The sequence below is a fragment of the Bolinopsis microptera genome, chromosome 3 (assembly GCF_026151205.1).
Source record: "Bolinopsis microptera isolate Bmic1 chromosome 3, MBARI_Bmic_1.0, whole genome shotgun sequence".
NCBI classification, from domain to species: domain Eukaryota; kingdom Metazoa; phylum Ctenophora; class Tentaculata; order Lobata; family Bolinopsidae; genus Bolinopsis; species Bolinopsis microptera.
In genome coordinates, this window is record NC_087074.1 from 2,154,560 (window position 1) to 2,173,336 (window position 18,777).

At 37.5% G+C, this 18,777-nt stretch overlaps 3 protein-coding genes across 3 annotated transcripts; 2 read left to right on the forward strand and 1 right to left on the reverse strand.

Moving 5' to 3' along the window:
* Nucleotides 1-272: 272 nt before the first annotated feature.
* Nucleotides 273-13,028, forward strand: LOC134813334 (kidney mitochondrial carrier protein 1-like). Its single transcript, XM_063821030.1, has 7 exons — nt 273-540; nt 669-822; nt 986-1,095; nt 1,246-1,348; nt 1,464-1,582; nt 11,959-12,081; nt 12,256-13,028. Exons 1-7 carry the CDS (start codon nt 442-444, stop codon nt 12,445-12,447), a joined length of 900 nt encoding a protein of 299 aa, XP_063677100.1. The 5' UTR covers nt 273-441; the 3' UTR covers nt 12,448-13,028.
* LOC134813333 (sodium-independent sulfate anion transporter-like) lies at nt 1,805-4,013 on the reverse strand. The gene has a single exon (XM_063821029.1). The coding sequence runs from the start codon at nt 3,950-3,952 to the stop codon at nt 1,991-1,993; it is 1,962 nt and encodes a 653-aa protein (XP_063677099.1). The 5' UTR covers nt 3,953-4,013; the 3' UTR covers nt 1,805-1,990.
* Nucleotides 13,029-15,418: 2,390 nt separating the features above from the next.
* LOC134812552 (uncharacterized) lies at nt 15,419-18,387 on the forward strand. The gene is made up of 5 exons (XM_063820034.1): nt 15,419-15,682; nt 16,086-16,205; nt 16,497-16,588; nt 16,832-16,978; nt 17,159-18,387. Exons 1-5 carry the CDS (start codon nt 15,484-15,486, stop codon nt 17,630-17,632), a joined length of 1,032 nt encoding a protein of 343 aa, XP_063676104.1. The 5' UTR covers nt 15,419-15,483; the 3' UTR covers nt 17,633-18,387.
* The last annotated feature ends 390 nt before the right edge of the window (nt 18,388-18,777 follow it).

Sequence of the window (18,777 nt, forward strand, 5' to 3'; positions counted from 1 at the left end):
GATTCTTTGATTTCGAGTTTTGATTATCAAGACGGCCCGAGACACGTTATACCCATATAAGGAGACATGTGATACCCATATAAGGAGTGCTCTCCAGGTACTCACCCATACAACTATACAAATCATGATATAATGCTCGGATCGCGATGTAAATTCTACTGATTTCTGAAATATTATTGCAGCATTTCAATACCTTATCTTTACTTAGATTATCCGAAATTTATTCATGAACAGTTGAATTAAACTCTAAAAACTCAATTTTAAACCGAAGAATCATTCCCCCGTTCCCTCTTATCTCACCCTAACTTTAGGATTTTGTGATGTAATATTATCACTACCACCACGAATCAACATCAAGTACCTCAACATAAAGTACCAGCTGACAGTAAGAGGGACACGTGATATCCATATAAGGAGTTAAGAGGCACGTGACTTGAGGACATGCCGTGGCAGGCGTTTGTGTACGGAGGACTGGCTGCCATGACTGCGGAAGCTATCACCTTCCCTATTGACATGAGCAAGACAAGGTTGCAGATACAGGTACGTGTTCCTTACTGCAATTGGTTGGCATATAACATGATATTATGGAGTGTAGAGTGTTGAGTTCCTGCCCCCCCCCCCTCCCCCCCCCCCCCCCACACCCACCTAGTTACTAACCACCTCCCCAGGGCCAGGTAGCGGATGCGAGGTTAACCACCCTCAAGTACCGAGGAATGTTCCACACCCTGGTTACAGTGGGTAGAACGGAGGGAGTAATGTCCCTGTTTACTGGAGCTAAGTTTGCTCTGCTCAGACAGGGCACGTATGGTACTATACGACTAGGTGAGTCTTGTTGCCTAGGTAACCACGCTCGACTAGGTGAGTCGGGTGTTACTCTGTGTCAGTTACAAGAGGGGGGGGGCCTATAAGATATTTCTTTACAACCGAAACACATATTATAAAGATAGATTTCTCGTTCCTAACATGTGTTTTGTCGCCCTCTCAGGAATATACTACAGTATAAAAGACAGATGGGAGCGCAATAACACAGGACTAAAGATGCCTTTACCTCACCTGGTATTGTTAGGTGGTACAGCTGGTGTTATCGGATCTTATGTGAGTTTACCATCGCTTTATTATCCGTCCTCTTCCGGAGTGTTTATTATACGTTTTAAATCATGACTTATTCCAATTATAAGTATTAATTATTCTAACTAAATTAAAGTTTTTATTTGTTGCCCAGGTAATGACCCCCTTGTTGCCCAGGTAACAACTCCTACAGATGTGATGAGAGTGAGGATGCAGGCATCTCACCACGCTAAATCACCTCCTCTTATACGCAGCTTTATCAGCATCTTCAAAACAGAGGGTTCGTTACTATGGTTACTAAATACTATTCAGCAGCTGATTTATTTAAATTCCTCTGTTAATCCAACAAGCCCCCCTCCCTCTACCTTACTAATGAAGTAATGAGAATGTTTCAGGTATGCGCGGAGTGTACAGAGGGGCTATTCCTAACGCGCAGCGTGCAGCTGTGGTGAACGGTGTGCAGATCCCTACATATGATGTGATGAAGAGGAATCTTATTGCTGCTGGGTTCGAGGTATGCTCTCTTATCTTTATCTCCTTATAAAATATTGGTATCTGGCTGCAATGCATTATCACTCCGACGGAGGTGAAACTGTATTATGTATTATATTATACATAATACACAATATATTATTATGTATAATATCCCCTAAAGTCCTTAAACTATCTGTCTGATCTGAATATCTTCAAAAAATTCAGTTCGTGATCAGAATTTGGATCAGTGTGAGTTCAAACTCAAATAAACATTTCATTACAATAATATAGTCATTCCTCAACAAAACGGAAATACGATTTGCATGAACATTTTTCATCTTTAAATATAATTAAGACCAGCTTAATTACCATTATTACATTGACTAAACTAAGTCAAGCAAGCATTAAATTATCTAAGCAAAACCCGACTATCGGAGAGAAATCATGCTCATTTTTCATCAGCAGAGTGGTCAGGTGTCACTTGTCTCTCCTCTCCTCCCTCCTCCTCCTCCTCCTCCTCTGCTGTCCTGATTACGGGTTGGGTGCTGTTAGGCTGCTCCCCTCTAAAGGTCCCATACCTCTTATTATCCTCCGTTCTAGCCTCGTGCTGCTGAAGATGGTCTCTGATAGCTATTGCTAACCCTATCTCCCTCTTTGCAGCACGGACAGCGTCCTCAGTCGCGTCAAAGTTAGGTATAACTACCCCAAAGTTCTGAGCATCCTCACATAACTCCGCTGACAATCCTACACTGAACAACAATATCTTCTCGCTCCGACAATCCTCCTGAATGCCCTTGAGACTCTCCATGGCCGTGTAGTCCAACTCACTGAACTTGCTCATGTCCAGGATTATAGCATTAACGGTTACAGACTGTGAGAAGAGGAAGTTCTTCCTCTCCCAGAACAAAGCCTCCTCCACCCTCTCCTTCACATAGTTAACACTCAGGTAGTTCCAGCCACTGTCCACATCCACCAGTATCACCCCGCTCCCCATATCGTGAGTGTGGGTGTCCGGTCTCAGGTTCTTTGCTATCACGATTATCAGATCAAACACCACCCCCACTATTATACCATACTCTATACCCAGGAGCAGAACACTCCAGAACGTTATCACCCAGCTCACTGTTCCCAGCTTCCTTACTTTCCACATCTCCACTGGGATACAGAAGTTAACCATGAACACAACCGCGAATATTATCACTGCTGCCAGAGCAGCCATGGGGATGTATGAGAAGAAAACAGTGAGGAAGAGTAAGCACAACATGACAAGCAGCCCGGTCCAAAACCCTCCGAACTGAGTCCGGACCCCAGACTCACTGTTAACAGAGGAGCGGGAGAAGGAGCCAGTGACAGGGTAGCACTGGAAGAAAGAGCCCGCTATATTACACAGCCCCAGAGCCACCATCTCCTGACTGTTGTTGATCTCGTACCTGTTCTTCTTACTGAAGGATTTAGCGACAGCTAACCCCTCTAGGAGGCCTATCAGAGCTATTACCAGTCCGTCTATTAACAAGCTGGTCCACTGGTCGTGGAACTTCTGAAACACGCTGATATCTAGAGATTGTAAGCCTGGCTCTATATACCCTATAACAATAAAGGGAGTGTCATCGTCAACATACAGACAATAATCCAGCAGTGCAGCACCCAGAACAACTATGATATTCCTCATGAGTCCCACATACCAGAGCGATCTCCAGAAGTAGAACAAGGGAGTTTTACCTTTCTCTACCAGTTCCATCCCGTACCTTATAGCTGAGATCTTCTGTAACAACCACAACAGGAACAAAATAGCGAGACAAGCGAATCCTAACAGAGCATCTGTCCATCTTATCTGATCGTACTTAGTGACAATGTCCTCACAAACGTCCACAAAGTCACTGTCCCAGTCCTTAATGCCCACCAGGTCCCCTATCTCTCCTGCCGCTATCTTAATAGCTGCTGCAGAAGTGAACCCAGCTAGGGTTGGGTAAGATATCAACCACATCACCCAGCCGAACTCAAGTAACCCCATTATCAGCATGTAGATACCTGCTACCAGAGAGAGACAGATAGCGTAGGCAATGTCCCCGTTAGCAGTGCTAGCTACAAGAGAGGACATGATGGAGGTAGGGCCCACAGTCACATCCTTACTGGTTCCGAACAGTACATATATCCAGGCGCCTATATACGCGGAGTATAACCCATACACTGCGGGGAGGTCTGCAGTGATGGCGTACGCCAGACTCTGTGGGACCACCATCAGTCCCACTGTGGTTCCCGCTATCAGGTCAGCATTCCCCTTCTCTAGAGTGTAGTGGGGAGCCCACGTGACTGCCGGGAACCTCTTCTTGCCGTAGTCTAGACAACATCTCTTCTGACAGAGGCCGCCGCAACAGGTGTCGTCTCTGGGCAACTCATCCTCGTCTCTCATCAACTGCGTCACTGTGGCAACATGGAGACCTCTTTCATCCTTATTTGGGCATTCTTCACATTTTACTGCGGGGACGGGAGTTAGTGGAGGGGTTAAGCGAAGAGTTTAAAAACACAAACGTTTTGACGACTGTAGCACAGTGCACAGCGCACCAAAGATTTTCAGATATGAGACCTCATGTTAATTTAATTGAATGCTTGGTCATAGGATTCCCAGGATTCTTAAGACCACAAAATCCGGTAAAAAACAAGAACTTAAATGCAATCATTTGTATTGTTAGTTAGCCAGACACTCGCAACAAACAAGAACTGAAATGCAAATTGTATGTTGGTATGGTTAGTTAGCCACACCCCCCCCCCCCTCCCCCCAAGGACACACTCGCGGCATTGAGACAACTCTCGGTGTGGACAATACCATTTCAGAAATGGTACTACATGTAGTACAACCTAACAACCCTTTATTATAGATGCCGATTCTGATGGAGAGGTGCGGTATATTAATTGTTTACCTTAAAGTTGACTTAATCCATGGATCATCTGGGACAGGACTGTAATTAGACAATTATAATTATAATATTATGGTATAATTACAGTATTATCCCAGATGAGCTACGGATTGATCACGTGTTTGACCCCAGAATCCAATGTTCGCTACAACTACATCAAGTCATCTTATACTGTCGCTACAACAAACACTAATTTAACAAACACACACGATTGTACTGTTCTCATCTCAACTACTATATATCGATATATATTATATATATATTATAATATAAATAATAGATGTCTACTGACAATAAAGTATTGTATTCGGACACACGAAATATCGATATTACTGATTTCTGTCACAGTTACACTATAACACCGAATCAAGCTAAGTATGGTTACAAGAACATACGAGCAATGTATCAGTCTTATCGCATAGTGAAAGTAACAATTTCCACATTATACACTGCCACAGACTATATAATAATCAGATAACAAAATACGGAACTGATAGTTTTTAAACAAACTTCGCTACAAATAATGTGTCACACACGACTGTAGGTAAATAATGTGTGAGCTGGCCACGGGCAGGCGTTTGTGAGCAGGCGTGGGCGCGGAAATGTGTACAAATCATATTATTATGCAGATTACAGATTACAGATTACAGATTACAGACTACAGATTACAGATTACAGATTACAGATTACAGATTAAAGATTACAGATTACAGATTACAGATTACAGATTACAGATTACAGAGTACAGATTAAAGATTACAGATTACAGATTACAGAGTACAGATTACAGATTACAGATTAAAGATTACAGATTACAGATTACAGAGTACAGATTACAGATTACAGATTAAAGATTACAGATTACAGATTACAGAGTACAGATTACAGATTACAGATTACAGATTACAGATTACAGATTACAGATTACAGATTACAGATTACAGATTACAGATTACAGATTACAGATTACAGATTACAGATAACAGATTACAGAGTACAGAGTACAGATTACAGATAACAGATTACAGAGTACAGATTACAGAGTACAGATTACAGATTACAGATTAAAGATTACAGATTACAGATTAAAGATTAAAGATTACAGATTACAGATTACAGATAACAGATTACAGAGTACAGAGTACAGATTAAAGATTACAGATTACAGATTATTGTTAACAAGTAAGTAATGTTAAATTAGTAATATCTAGCTGCTTAAATTGAAAAACAAAGCTTTAAATTCTATTAAGCTATGAATAATACCCTTCAACAAGAATTGTATTGAAGGAGGAGGTGACACAGTGCGAAGATATTTTGCTAATATAAAACGATCGAAACGAAACGAAACGAAACACTGTATTTACTACCCCGCTACTATGCGACAAAGATATTGTATAAAATATAACTAGATAATTTACACAATCTAATAAAATATACGATCTAATAATACAAAACGTAACAAAGCCTCAACATACACTATACAGGGTAACGAATAATTCGCCGTATTCGTTACACTGTATAGTGTATGTTGAGCTAGAGCGGAGAGGTGAACCCTAATTTAACTAAAATAAAACTGTACTAAAACCCTAAGAACGTAAATAAATACTTGACCCTAAACAAAAGCCTCAGCATACAGTGTAACTTGAGGTTGTCGTATTGGGTATCCAATGGTTACTAACCATGCATATTGTACATTAAATCTACGAGATATTTTCCTGTTAGCAGACATCGTTATCAAGGACGACCTCTCAAGACCTTTCCCGTTTCCGGACAAGCTACGAGAAGATACTCGATTGGATCCTGATAAGTTAAGTTTGCTCATGTGAGAATAAACGGAGAGAAGTGCTGTCACAAAACTTATTCCAGACTACACTTGGATCGACCTAGGCAGGATATACAATGCTAATACAATCTTTTCGTATCACTTATATGTTTTGAATAATCCCCCTCCAGCATATCCTGCTCTTAGTGCCAGACATACTGCAGACCCTAAAAACACGTAATGTACTACACATTGAGCTATAATAATATGTACAAATACACTCACTCGCCTTCCTCGGGTCCTGAACATGCAGTATCTGAGAATCAAGTTGTGACTCACTTTTAGTTTTAAGGTTCAGTAAATCCAATGACCATTTGAACTCATAACGTGTAACGAATAATTCGCTGTACTAAACTACGAGCTAGCTACTGGGTACACCACGTGATGCCCATATATTTCATATATGGACAGTACACCGGACAAATAAACCCAATTTGGACCCATCCTACAACTACGAGTCTATTAAGAGCGACGTTTTTCTCTCTGAATGGTAGGGATTGACTGCTCGTTTTATCATTTTTAACAGTACCTACTGGCTGTACGGACTGAGCCCTATCCAGCGGCACCTGTTTGACTGCTACATATATCTAGTTAGCACCGGAACTCGACACTGAAGTACACACAAGTAAATAGCACGGTGGGCGCTACTTAAAATATACCGCGTACATTTGTCCCTGACGTACATTTGTCCCTGACGTACAATGGAAATGTTCAACATCGAACTTGAGTTGTAGATTGTTATTTAGTATTGGTAGATTCCATGTTGGAAATTAGTAAACTTTCTCTCAGTACTGTATAGCAGAGCAAGAGCAAGCTGACGATACAAATAACCGAAATTAGTAGTAGTAATTAACTAACATTAGCGATTAATATTAAAGAAAAGAAGAAAAAACAGTTCGAAATTCAGCAATATATTTAAAAATTAATCATAATTTAGCATTCAAAAACAAAATGAACGGTATTTTACCTTAGTTTATTAAGCTACAACTACTAGCGTAATATACTTTTCTCTACCATGCAACTTGCTTATGAAGCATTTACCTGTAGCTGTATTAAAAGTAACTGTCCTTACGCAATCAAACTTCTCCAAAGTTGTCAAACTCAAATGTATATGGGGGGGGGGGGGGGTTGGGGGGGTCATGAGTATTTTTGAATCTGAGAATTTGACCATTTTCACCGGAATACTCAAAAATATCCCAAAAATTATTTTGAATCTGAGAAATTCAGCATAGACTTCTCATTTTCTCAAAAATTGTCCACTCAAAAATAGTGATACCAAATCATTCTTCATATCAGTGCAATGTGGTCCAGGCCCCCCCCCCCCGGCCTCCCTCACCCCCTCTCGGCTCTCCCTCTCCCCCCCCCCCCCCCCCCCCCCCCCCCTTCCCATTTATCACAGTGCTGGCAAGCACGAGCGGTGTCTTTATTGGGGGAATACTATGTACCCCCTTTACTATTGTACCCCCTTTACTATCATAACTCCTTTACACCCCCTTTGGTACACGTTGGAAGGCCGCCGCCTCCGGCAGGAGTTTTTCAGGCATTAAGACTCATCGGAAGTCGTTCAGCAGATTTATTTTTAGTTCAAAACATTCTAATTTGATGTCAAAGATGACAGAAATAAGAAATAGTTATGTTGAGATTTTGAAGAAATTTGCATAAAATTCGCGCCAGCACTGTTATACGAAATTCGGTAAAAAACCCGAAATCGCCATATTCAGGTGCCTTAAAAACCATGTTAAAATTGAGTTAGAGATCTGAAATTTTTCAGGGCGTCTAGACGTTGACCAAATCGACTGCAAAAAAAGTTTCAAGTTTCAGGAGCATCGGGAAATGGGTTTTCTAGAACCCCTGTTTTACGACAGATTGTCGTGATATATACATACATATATATATCACAGTGCTGGCAAGCACGAGCGGTGTCTTTATTGGGGGAATACTATGTACCCCCTTTACTATTGTACCCCCTTTACTATCATAACTCCTTTACACCCCCTTTGGTACACGTTGGAAGGCCGCCGCCTCCGGCAGGAGTTTTTCAGGCATTAAGACTCATCGGAAGTCGTTCAGCAGATTTATTTTTTAGTTCAAAACATTCTAATTTGATGTCAAAGATGACAGAAATAAGAAATAGTTATGTTGAGATTTTGAAGAAATTTGCATAAAATTCGCGCCAGCACTGTTATACGAAATTCGGTAAAAAACCCGAAATCGCCATATTCAGGTGCCTTAAAAACCATGTTAAAATTGAGTTAGAGATCTGAAATTTTTCAGGGCGTCTAGACGTTGACCAAATCGACTGCAAAAAAAGTTTCAAGTTTCAGGAGCATCGGGAAATGGGTTTTCTAGAACCCCTGTTTTACGACAGATTGTCGTGATATATACATACATATATATATACATATATACATATATATATTCAGGGATAGACGCTTTGCCAGTCAATTATAGGCTATATTTAGGTGTCCGTAGATTCAGAAGCTTTAAAGATACAGCCATTTCGGACCACAGGTCTTGAAGATAATTGTTTAGACTTTAGTTTACATTATGTTAAAAAGTAATTCAACGTCATCATCACCACTTGATGACGTCATCAAGTTAACCATTTTTAAAACTTGATTTTTCACAAAGTAATCATTTTTAAAATCGATTTTACGCCATTAAGGAGTAATTTTATTCAAAATTTGAGTGCATATTGAAGTTAGATAATTGTTTAAGCATTCTGAAAATCTACCGGAAAGTTTTTCTAGCTTGCTCCTTCATAAAGATATTCGCTATTGAAGTTAGTGCTTTTTTAAAGAATAATTTTATAAAAACGCTAATTTTACGTTCTAGTATTCTCTGGTGTTGCACCATCCCTTGGGTTGTGGAGCTCAATTTTGCTTCCTAAAGGTCTAAATTGTGTCATAGGCTAGTTTTAAAGTTGAAAATCGAAAAGTTGCACACGTGGGGCCACGCCCAAATTGATAGAAAATTGCTAAAATCACTGAAAATTGCTGTTTTCACCAATTTCCGTCAACTTTGGAGTGCCGTTGTGATTACAGTTCTTCTTGAAATACTTTGAAACTTTTCATGCTTATCAAACTATATATAAAACACCATCATGCAAAAATTTACGGTGATTCAATATTGGATGCGCACGCAACTTCCGCTCAAGGTTTGCACGTGCGAAAGGTTAAAATTTTGCTCATTCGTGATTTTGAACAAATTCTGCTTTGCCACGACAGTTCAATGTCATTATATATGAATTTAATGCCAACTTGAATGAGTATAAAGTGGCATATTCAGTCAGTGATCGACCGATATGCTTACCTAAACACAAGGAAATGTTTTTAAAGGAAAAATTTCGAAATCGTTGAAATCACCTCCTTATTAATATTAATGAAGTTATGAGTTTACATTTCGGCTTTGTAAAGTACCCTGACATTATAATCAAAAAGAGATGATATTTGACCAAAACCCATAATCATGGGTAGAGTGGAGCGCTGCCAGTGTCTCTCTTTCCCAAACAAAAGGCAATGATATCAATTTGAATGACCGTTATCAAATGCAAAATTATACCGAGAATGAAATCGGTCGCTCGCTTTTCCCATTCATTTACAATTGAAATAGATTACATGTTATAAATCGAAACTTATTACAATTCGTAAGCCATGAATGAGTGGGAAAAGCGAGCGACCGATTTCATTCTCGGTATAATTTTGCATTTGATAACGGTCATTCAAATTGATATCATTGCCTTTTGTTTGGGAAAGAGAGACACTGGCAGCGCTCCACTCTACCCATGATTATGGGTTTTGGTCAAATACATATATACATATATATATTCAGGGATAGACGCTTTGCCAGTCAATTATAGGCTATATTTAGGTGTCCGTAGATTCAGACGCTTTAAAGATACAGCCATTTCGGACCACAGGTCTTGAAGATAATTGTTTAGACTTTAGTTTACATTATGTTAAAAAGTAATTCAACGTCATCATCACCACTTGATGACGTCATCAAGTTAACCATTTTTAAAACTTGATTTTTCACAAAGTAATCACTTTTAAAATCGATTTTACGCCATTAAGGAGTAATTTTATTCAAAATTTGAGGACATATTGAAGTTAGATAATTGTTTAAGCATTCTGAAAATCTACCGGAAAGTTTTTCTAGCTTGCTCCTTCATAAAGATATTCGCTATTGAAGTTAGTGCTTTTTTAAAGAATAATTTTATAAAAACGCTAATTTTACGTTCTAGTATTCTCTGGTGTTGCACCATCCCTTGGGTTGTGGAGCTCAATTTTGCTTCCTAAAGGTCTAAATTGTGTCATAGGCTAGTTTTAAAGTTGAAAATCGAAAAGTTGCACACGTGGGGCCACGCCCAAATTGATAGAAAATTGCTAAAATCACTGAAAATTGCTGTTTTCACCAATTTCCGTCAACTTTGGAGTGCCGTTGTGATTACAGTACTTCTTGAAATACTTTGAAACTTTTCATGCTTATCAAACTATATATAAAACACCATCATGCAAAAATTTACGGTGATTCAATATTGGATGCGCACGCAACTTCCGCTCAAGGTTTGCACGTGCGAAAGGTTAAAATTTTGCTCATTCGTGATTTTGAACAAATTCTGCTTTGCCACGACAGTTCAATGTCATTATATATGAATTTAATGCCAACTTGAATGAGTATAAAGTGGCATATTCAGTCAGTGATCGACCGATATGCTTACCTAAACACAAGGAAATGTTTTTAAAGGAAAAATTTCGAAATCGTTGAAATCACCTCCTTATTAATATTAATGAAGTTATGAGTTTACATTTCGGCTTTGTAAAGTACCCTGACATTATAATCAAAAAGAGATGATATTTGACCAAAACCCATAATCATGGGTAGAGTGGAGCGCTGCCAGTGTCTCTCTTTCCCAAACAAAAGGCAATGATATCAATTTGAATGACCGTTATCAAATGCAAAATGATACCGAGAATGAAATCGGTCGCTCGCTTTTCCCATTCATTTACAATTGAAATAGATTACATGTTATAAATCGAAACTTATTACAATTCGTAAGCCATGAATGAGTGGGAAAAGCGAGCGACCGATTTCATTCTCGGTATCATTTTGCATTTGATAACGGTCATTCAAATTGATATCATTGCCTTTTGTTTGGGAAAGAGAGACACTGGCAGCGCTCCACTCTACCCATGATTATGGGTTTTGGTCAAATAGTAGTATACCTATTGAACAGAAATCTCCCTAATCTACGTCAAGATGCGTGCTTTGGTGAGGCCAATGTTTACACGAAAAATACAAGAGTTACCCTGTGTTAAACTAGTCCACTGCCCCGCGTGAGAGCTGGTAGTTTAACTAAGAAGTTAATAAAGTGTAATTTGTAGGTTATGTCCTATGGAATGTTCTAGAAGAATAGGCGATCAGGATTTAATCTACAGAAATATCATTCTGAGTACCATGTGATTCCACCGTACTGTCCTGGTCCACTTACCGTTCCTTCCTCAATATCGATACGGGAGACTGGCCTTTAATATTAATAATAGATTACAACAACAACAACATCTAATATAATTATCTAATAATAGATAAATATATTTAGCTATAAGTCAATAGCAATGATTTCTAAGAATGAACAATTTCTAAGAATTAACAATTTTTCACTATTATCATTAATTTCAGGACAACAAAAGAACTCACTTCGGCTCCAGTTTATTTGCGGGTTTCCTCGGGTCTTGCTTCTCACAACCTATCGATGTAGCTAAAACAAGGATGATGAACCAAAAACTGCTGCATGACCCTAACGTTAGTTTTTACCTTTGGTTTTGTTTGTAATCAGTAACATTTAAAAGGATTTTAATTGGTATTTCTGAAATAAGGCTAAAAGCTGAAACGTAACTGGTCTCTATTAAAGGATACTAAACAATGTTTGTTAAGCTTATAACCAATTTAAAAGTTGAGCCCCACCTCCTCCTCTAGGTGAAGATCTACAAGGGCGTGGTAGACACGATGTTGAACACTGCCCGCCACGAGGGGGTCCCTGCGCTTTGGAAGGGTTTCGTCCCAACTTTCTGCAGACTGGGGCCCTGGAACGTCCTCTTCTTCATGTCTCTAGAGCAGTTTAGAGTCCTGGACAACACACTCAATAACCGAACTACATCTGTGTTTTAGGGAGTTGTACTTGTTGTACCACGTGTTGCCCATTTATAAGGAGATGAATGGGTTGTTAGGATATATTGTAGTGATAATTATAGTGGCGGGATTGTATATTTTATAAATAAGTATATATTTGCAAGTTTGATACCTGGAGACCAAGACTATGAAATATCTAATAATGAGATGACGTCGTGAATGGTGAATTATATGTTTCTTTGGCGCCGTTTGGATTCTTGAAGGATTAAGTTGCAGTCCATGTAAAATATAAATGCTCCAGAATTACACGTTTTCAGTTTTACAGTCGTTTCTGAAACATAGCGTTAATTTCTGAGTAAACAGTCATGTTCATATATTATAATTATGATATGTGTATATATTTGCAGTTTATTTTGAACATAAATTTTCATTGGTTGTAGATCCAAACTCCATTCTAGAATCTAGATGCTAGATAAATTTTTATTGGTTTGTAAGAAGCTAGTTAGTTATGTATATTATAGCTTAATTGTTAGGATTTTATTGATATTGGGTTTGCTAGGCAGTATTTTGACATCTTAAATTCGCATTTTACTTTTATCATTGTTTATGTTATCGCTGATACACGTTGCGTTTTATTTTTCAGGCGCGAAAGTTTTTGCAACGTGTAGTAAATGTAATACTTAAGGGGGCCGGGGGGGTCTTCATCAAAATTCTCTCGAAATCGACTTTATAGTTGTTTCTGATAGAGGGGAATGATATCTATCAGCTGCTTTTGGTCCCATAGAAAAATATTGTTCCTAGCCAAAATTATCGCCGGTCAAAGGTCAGCGCTTATGTGTAATTGTATTGCGCGAGCGATTTTCAATCGCGCGTTCTGAAAATCGAGTCTAAAAATCTATCTTCTCCTACATTTTTTGAGCAATCACCCTCAAACTTTCAGGATATGTTCTTAGGATCAGTTAGAAGAGAACTCTAGAGCCAGAATTTTGAGATAGGCCTTTAAAGATTTTTAATTTGATTTTGAAAATTTTGGACCTTGATTTTTAGAGGTCCAAGATTTTCAAAATCGAATTAAAAATCTTTAAAGGCCTATCTCAAAATTCTGGCTCTAGAGTTCTCTTCTAACTGATCCTAAGAACATATCCTGAAAGTTTGAGGGTGATTGCTCAAAAAATGTAGGAGAAGATAAATTTTTAGACTCGATTTTCAGAACGCGCGATTGAAAATCGCTCGCGCAATACAATTAGACATAACTTATGTCATAATCACTGACCTTTTAGCGGCGATAATTTCGGCTAGGAACAAAAATTTTCTATGGGACTAAAAGCAGCTGATAGATATCATTCCTTACTACCAGAAACAACTATAAAGTCGATTTCGAGAGAATTTTGATGAAGAATTTTCAGAAATGTAATCCCATTTATTCGATCCAGGAACCAAAGATATGACGGAATATAATTATAAATATAACGACGACAATCACAAATCAATGGATTTTGTCAAATTATGCGAATTTTACGCTTACTTTTTGGCACCAAGTCGGAACTCACTTATCATTTCAAAAAGGTACGACAAATTTGTTATTGTGCAAAAGCTCGCATTCTCAAGAAAACAATGGTAAAAACATTTTATAAATCCGAACAAGTTTAATTTTATCGTGCACCTAGCTCCTAATATTATAATATGCATATCATGTAGTACTAGTAGTAGCCAGTAGCTAGTAAGCTATGCTATACACCAAGTCGGAACTCACTTAATATCATTTCAAAAAGGTACGACAAATTTATTATTGTGCAAAAGCTCGCATTCTCAAGAAAACAATGGTAAAAACATTTTATAAATCCGAACAAGTTTAATTTTATCGTGCACCTAGCTCCTAATATTATAATATGCATATCATGTAGTAGTAGCCATTAGCTAGTAAGCTATGCTATTCACTATATTACTATACCCCATATCAAATATATGGGGTATCCGTATAGTATTAGTAATATAGTGAATAGCCAAACTTTAATGTTTAACTACAAACTAACGACTTATCCGGCTATAATTGTATAAGCTCGTCATCGATACTCGATAGTTCGTAAACTTTTGAGATATTTTTTTACAAAATGAGGCCTGAACATTGTCATTTGTCGCCTGTTGATTAAACTCGTGTGATATCCCCTGTCATTACAGTTACACCAGGGCATGATACTTGGACAGTTATGAGCTATAACTATACGGAGAAAACTCCGGGAGAAGTTTATTAAGTCAAAGTGATCGCCACCACGCGCACGGTAAGTTTTTTAAAACTAGAACTTAATAATAGCTGTGCAGACTGCAGTGTCTGTCTGATTAGCCGTTTTGCAAACTTCAATTGTGTTCGATCAGTATATAATACACCTGCACCGCCGCCATTATTTCGATAAGATCTTTTGTAGTTTTATAACTATAAGTATAATGATTGTACCTTCAGGGCTCACTAATTGAAATTGCCATTTATAAGCCATATATAGCGTCTAATCGGCGACTTTAATTAAATTTAAAATAATTTGAATTGTCCGTTTATCAACGGCTCCATCTCTAACAGTGACACACTACCGAGTGCATTCACTCTTAGTTACTCTTAACTAGGTACCATTGATTTATAATTGACTAAACAAGCCCTCACCCTTTATAGTTACCCTTAACTAGGTACTATTGTTTTGTTATTAGTTAAACACAATATGACCTTTCAGCTCAATCGTCGGTAAATGGTGTCTACGCCCTACCGGATAGTCTATATAAGATCAGGAAAAACAGACTTGTTTAACGATTTCACTTTTATTTCTTGGTTGCTATTGCTCCTTCATAATATTTCTTGTTTTTAAACTTGACTTTAAAAAGTAAAACTTCGAACATTCCAGTTCCACATCCATTACTTCTATTAGTAGTACTAGTATGAATACAAAAGCGGCCTACAGAACAAAACTTTAGCTTCAACTTGACAAAATCCTATCATAGGAAATCCATTGAATTTAGCATATTTTTGTTAAATCTTGATAACATAATAACATACCAACACCACCCTTTATTTTTAGGAAGAATCTAAGTATGAGATTTCACGTACCCCGCTGCCGTGCACTAGAACTAATTTATCTTTACGCATTGGTATTGATTATCTGTCTGTATTTGTCTCGATTCGGCAAGCGCTCTGAATTCTCCAGATTTTCTAAAAGTTTTGAAGTGAAGACAGTTGGCTCGGTATCGGAAGGGTCCAAGTGGCTCGGGTATTACTCGACACCAGTTATCGGTAAGTCTTTCATCGATCCTAATATTGAACATGGAGGTGGACCAACGTTTTTCTGGCGTGTGACAATGATTTACTAATGAACTTCCAGCTTTTCGTTGACCATTTAAAACCCATAAACTTTATAGTTGATGGGTATCAACAATAAAGTAAACCATATTTGTCTGAAACGTGACAATCAGATCATAATATTATGATGATTAGAATAGTGAATAGCAATGCATTCAATACAAATACTGATATCAGTATTTGTGTTGAATGCATTGCTATTCCAATCATCATATTTATACTTATACTTTTAATTTTTATAAACTTTTTCTTGAAGCATTACGGGATGAAATACTTTGTTCCGGCCACTGTATTCAATATGCTTCAATACTGGGACAATAATTAATGTTTATTGCAGGAGTGGTATCACAAGATGTGAAGCTAAAAGAGCTGGTGTCAGTGAGTGAAAGTTCTGCAATATCTGCGGACGACTTGCACGTCATACCCACCTCAGTTGTGAGATGGCTCCAATTATCAGGTAAAGAATTTAATAACCTACCTGTACGCACATTTTAAAAACTTTCACGTTCATTTTAAGAACTTTCGCTTTCACTTTAAAAACTTTGGCTTTGAAAAAGCATAAGGCGTCACCAATTAATTTCCAGCCCTCGGATTTAATTTAATAATAAACCAGATTTCGTTAACTTTATATAGTAAACCCCCCCCCCCCCCCCCCCCCCCCGTCATGTACAACGCAGTTCAAATCCAATTTTATAAAACTTCATTTATATTTAATTTGAAATTACGATATTAAACAATACTTTGAAAGGAGCACAAGTCGTACCGATACCAAGTGACCTACCTCTTGATCGGCGGAATGAAGTTTTAAACTCAGTCAACGGAATTGTCATTTACAGTCAGGTATGAATTATAAATATATCGCATATCGCATGGCACAGAATTCTTTTCTTTCGTTGATATTTTATTATTTCGCCAATTGTTTCTTGAAATTGCTATAAAACCACATTAATATTTTCATTGATTTGATTTGATTTGATAAAAGTGGTAGTATAGTACGATTAAGTCATGTGATTCAAAATGATCGCCTAAATAACTTAATTAGGCGCTTAAACCTACATTTTTGATAAAGAAAATATATTTTAGGATCATTTACAAGAATCAAGTTGGATTTTTGAAGCTCTTGATCAAACAGAAAACAAACCAGTATGGATTATTGATGATGTAAAATTAAAGGGTCCACCCACTGCTGATGCACGCATGGAACCTAATAACACCAAACTAAATTTGAATGTGGGTATATTTTATTTTAAATAACTGATTAATAAGTTGAGCCATTCAATAAGAAAGCTTGGTTTTTACTCGATATTAATATTTTTCATTATTACTTTATTACAAATAATAGCCACTAATCTAGTAACATTTACGATTACCATTCTTATTTGAACAAAGTTGTAAATTTTCATGTTTCAGGCATCAACAGTGAACGACCACTTTAGTCCACCACTCGACCTCCAGGAAATAGAAGCTCTGTCCATTCTATCACAGTCCCTAAAAGGCAACATACCTTTTGATTTGACATGTCTGGACTCATCCTACCTGGATGCATCCCAGTCCTTCAAAAACTTCATACCTGTCATATCAGACCAAGAATGTAATTTATTAATGAAACATGTCAATCTCTCTCATTACCTGTCCCCAACCCCACACTATCTGAGCTCCCAGGGTAATGAAAACCATAGGATTGTTCAACAATTCGCAGGAAACTTTTTTGTCAATAGATCAAAAACTATTAATACTTACTTCAAGGAATCAGTACAATTCCATTCAAAGAACATCGAAAATTTCCCAACGATTGTCGACAGTTTTGGGAATAGTTTTTATGTTGTTAAAAAGCTTTCTTTTGATATTCCCTGCTTAGGAAAAAACTTTAACTACATTTGTTGATAAGGTATTGTATAATGTAAAAATCGATCATTGAAATTACGATTTAGATTGTAAATGCACTCAATCAGCTTTAAGCACTTAACTAAGTCGGCTAATATGTAGTATAATATACGTCCCAATTCCGTTTCATATTTTCCATACTGATCTCATATAGCTGAGTGACGAGATCACTGACTGAGTGCAGAGATCACGTATCCGGCGGATTTTGAAGTGTCATAACTCAGCTAAATTTTAAACAATGAACTTGAAACTTTGGGAAAGGTTTTAAATTATCAAGCCAAATGTGTACAACAAATTTTGATTTCCTAGCCTAAAGCGTTCTCATTTTATGAAGACAGTAGTGAAAAAGAGTGAGACGAATTACGTGAGTTATTAAAGGGTTGCACGTGGGTAGTTACTTTTAGGCCACCTGTATATTATTATTACATACAAAATGTGCACTAAACAGAAGACATTTTGAAATTTTCTGATATTTTGTTTTATTTCTCGCTTCTTAGCTTCGAAAGATTTCGCAAAATTAAAGGTTTCAGTTAAATGAATTAAATTTTCGAGTTAGTAATACTAATGATTAAAAGATATCGCTTTTTTAATACGAATTTGTATAAATAAAAGTTAGTTCATGTATCAGTATGTCCTTTTTAATTTCTTAGTTGATTTATGCGAGATGAGTCAACAATTGTAAGCCTAATGTTGATCAATTTTACTGTTAATATTTGTTGTTATCTTTTAAACAATAATTTTAGATAATGTGCACAAATTACATTTGTTTAATTTGTTCTAAAAGTGAGTGTAGGGTGTTGACTGACGATGTAGCTCTGCTTCAGTGGCCCTGCTGACCCCGCCATCATTAGATGTAGCCCACAAGTCGCCTCTGCTCTGCTTACTTTCACAATCTCCCGAAGACTTTATTTAATCCAGTAAAAGCTGCGTTTTGCAAGGCACGTCACACTGAGTGGTACAATGTTAGCTTCAAATACGTCAGCCTTCACGACCGTCAGCCCCTCTACAATGTTTGTTACATTTAGACTGATCAGAAGTCGTTCAGCATGTTTGTCTTTGGTTCAAAATATTCTAATTCTATGTTAAGGATGACAGAAATAAATTATAGCTATGTGGAGAGTTTTACGAAATTTGTAATGTAATAT

Bases quoted from the DNA above. Each gene is read 5' to 3' on its own strand.
- LOC134812552 (XM_063820034.1), top strand. From the start codon at position 15,484: ATGAGATTTCACGTACCCCGCTGCCGTGCACTAGAACTAATTTATCTT. The intron at 16,206-16,496 runs GTAAAGAATTTA...ATACTTTGAAAG, and splicing joins GAGATGGCTCCAATTATCAG to GAGCACAAGTCGTACCGATA. The intron at 16,589-16,831 runs GTATGAATTATA...AATATATTTTAG, and splicing joins GAATTGTCATTTACAGTCAG to GATCATTTACAAGAATCAAG.
- LOC134813333 (XM_063821029.1), bottom strand. From the start codon at position 3,952: ATGAGAGACGAGGATGAGTTGCCCAGAGACGACACCTGTTGCGGCGGC.
- LOC134813334 (XM_063821030.1), top strand. From the start codon at position 442: ATGCCGTGGCAGGCGTTTGTGTACGGAGGACTGGCTGCCATGACTGCG. The intron at 541-668 runs GTACGTGTTCCT...CCACCTCCCCAG, and splicing joins AGACAAGGTTGCAGATACAG to GGCCAGGTAGCGGATGCGAG. The intron at 1,096-1,245 runs GTGAGTTTACCA...CTTGTTGCCCAG, and splicing joins CTGGTGTTATCGGATCTTAT to GTAACAACTCCTACAGATGT.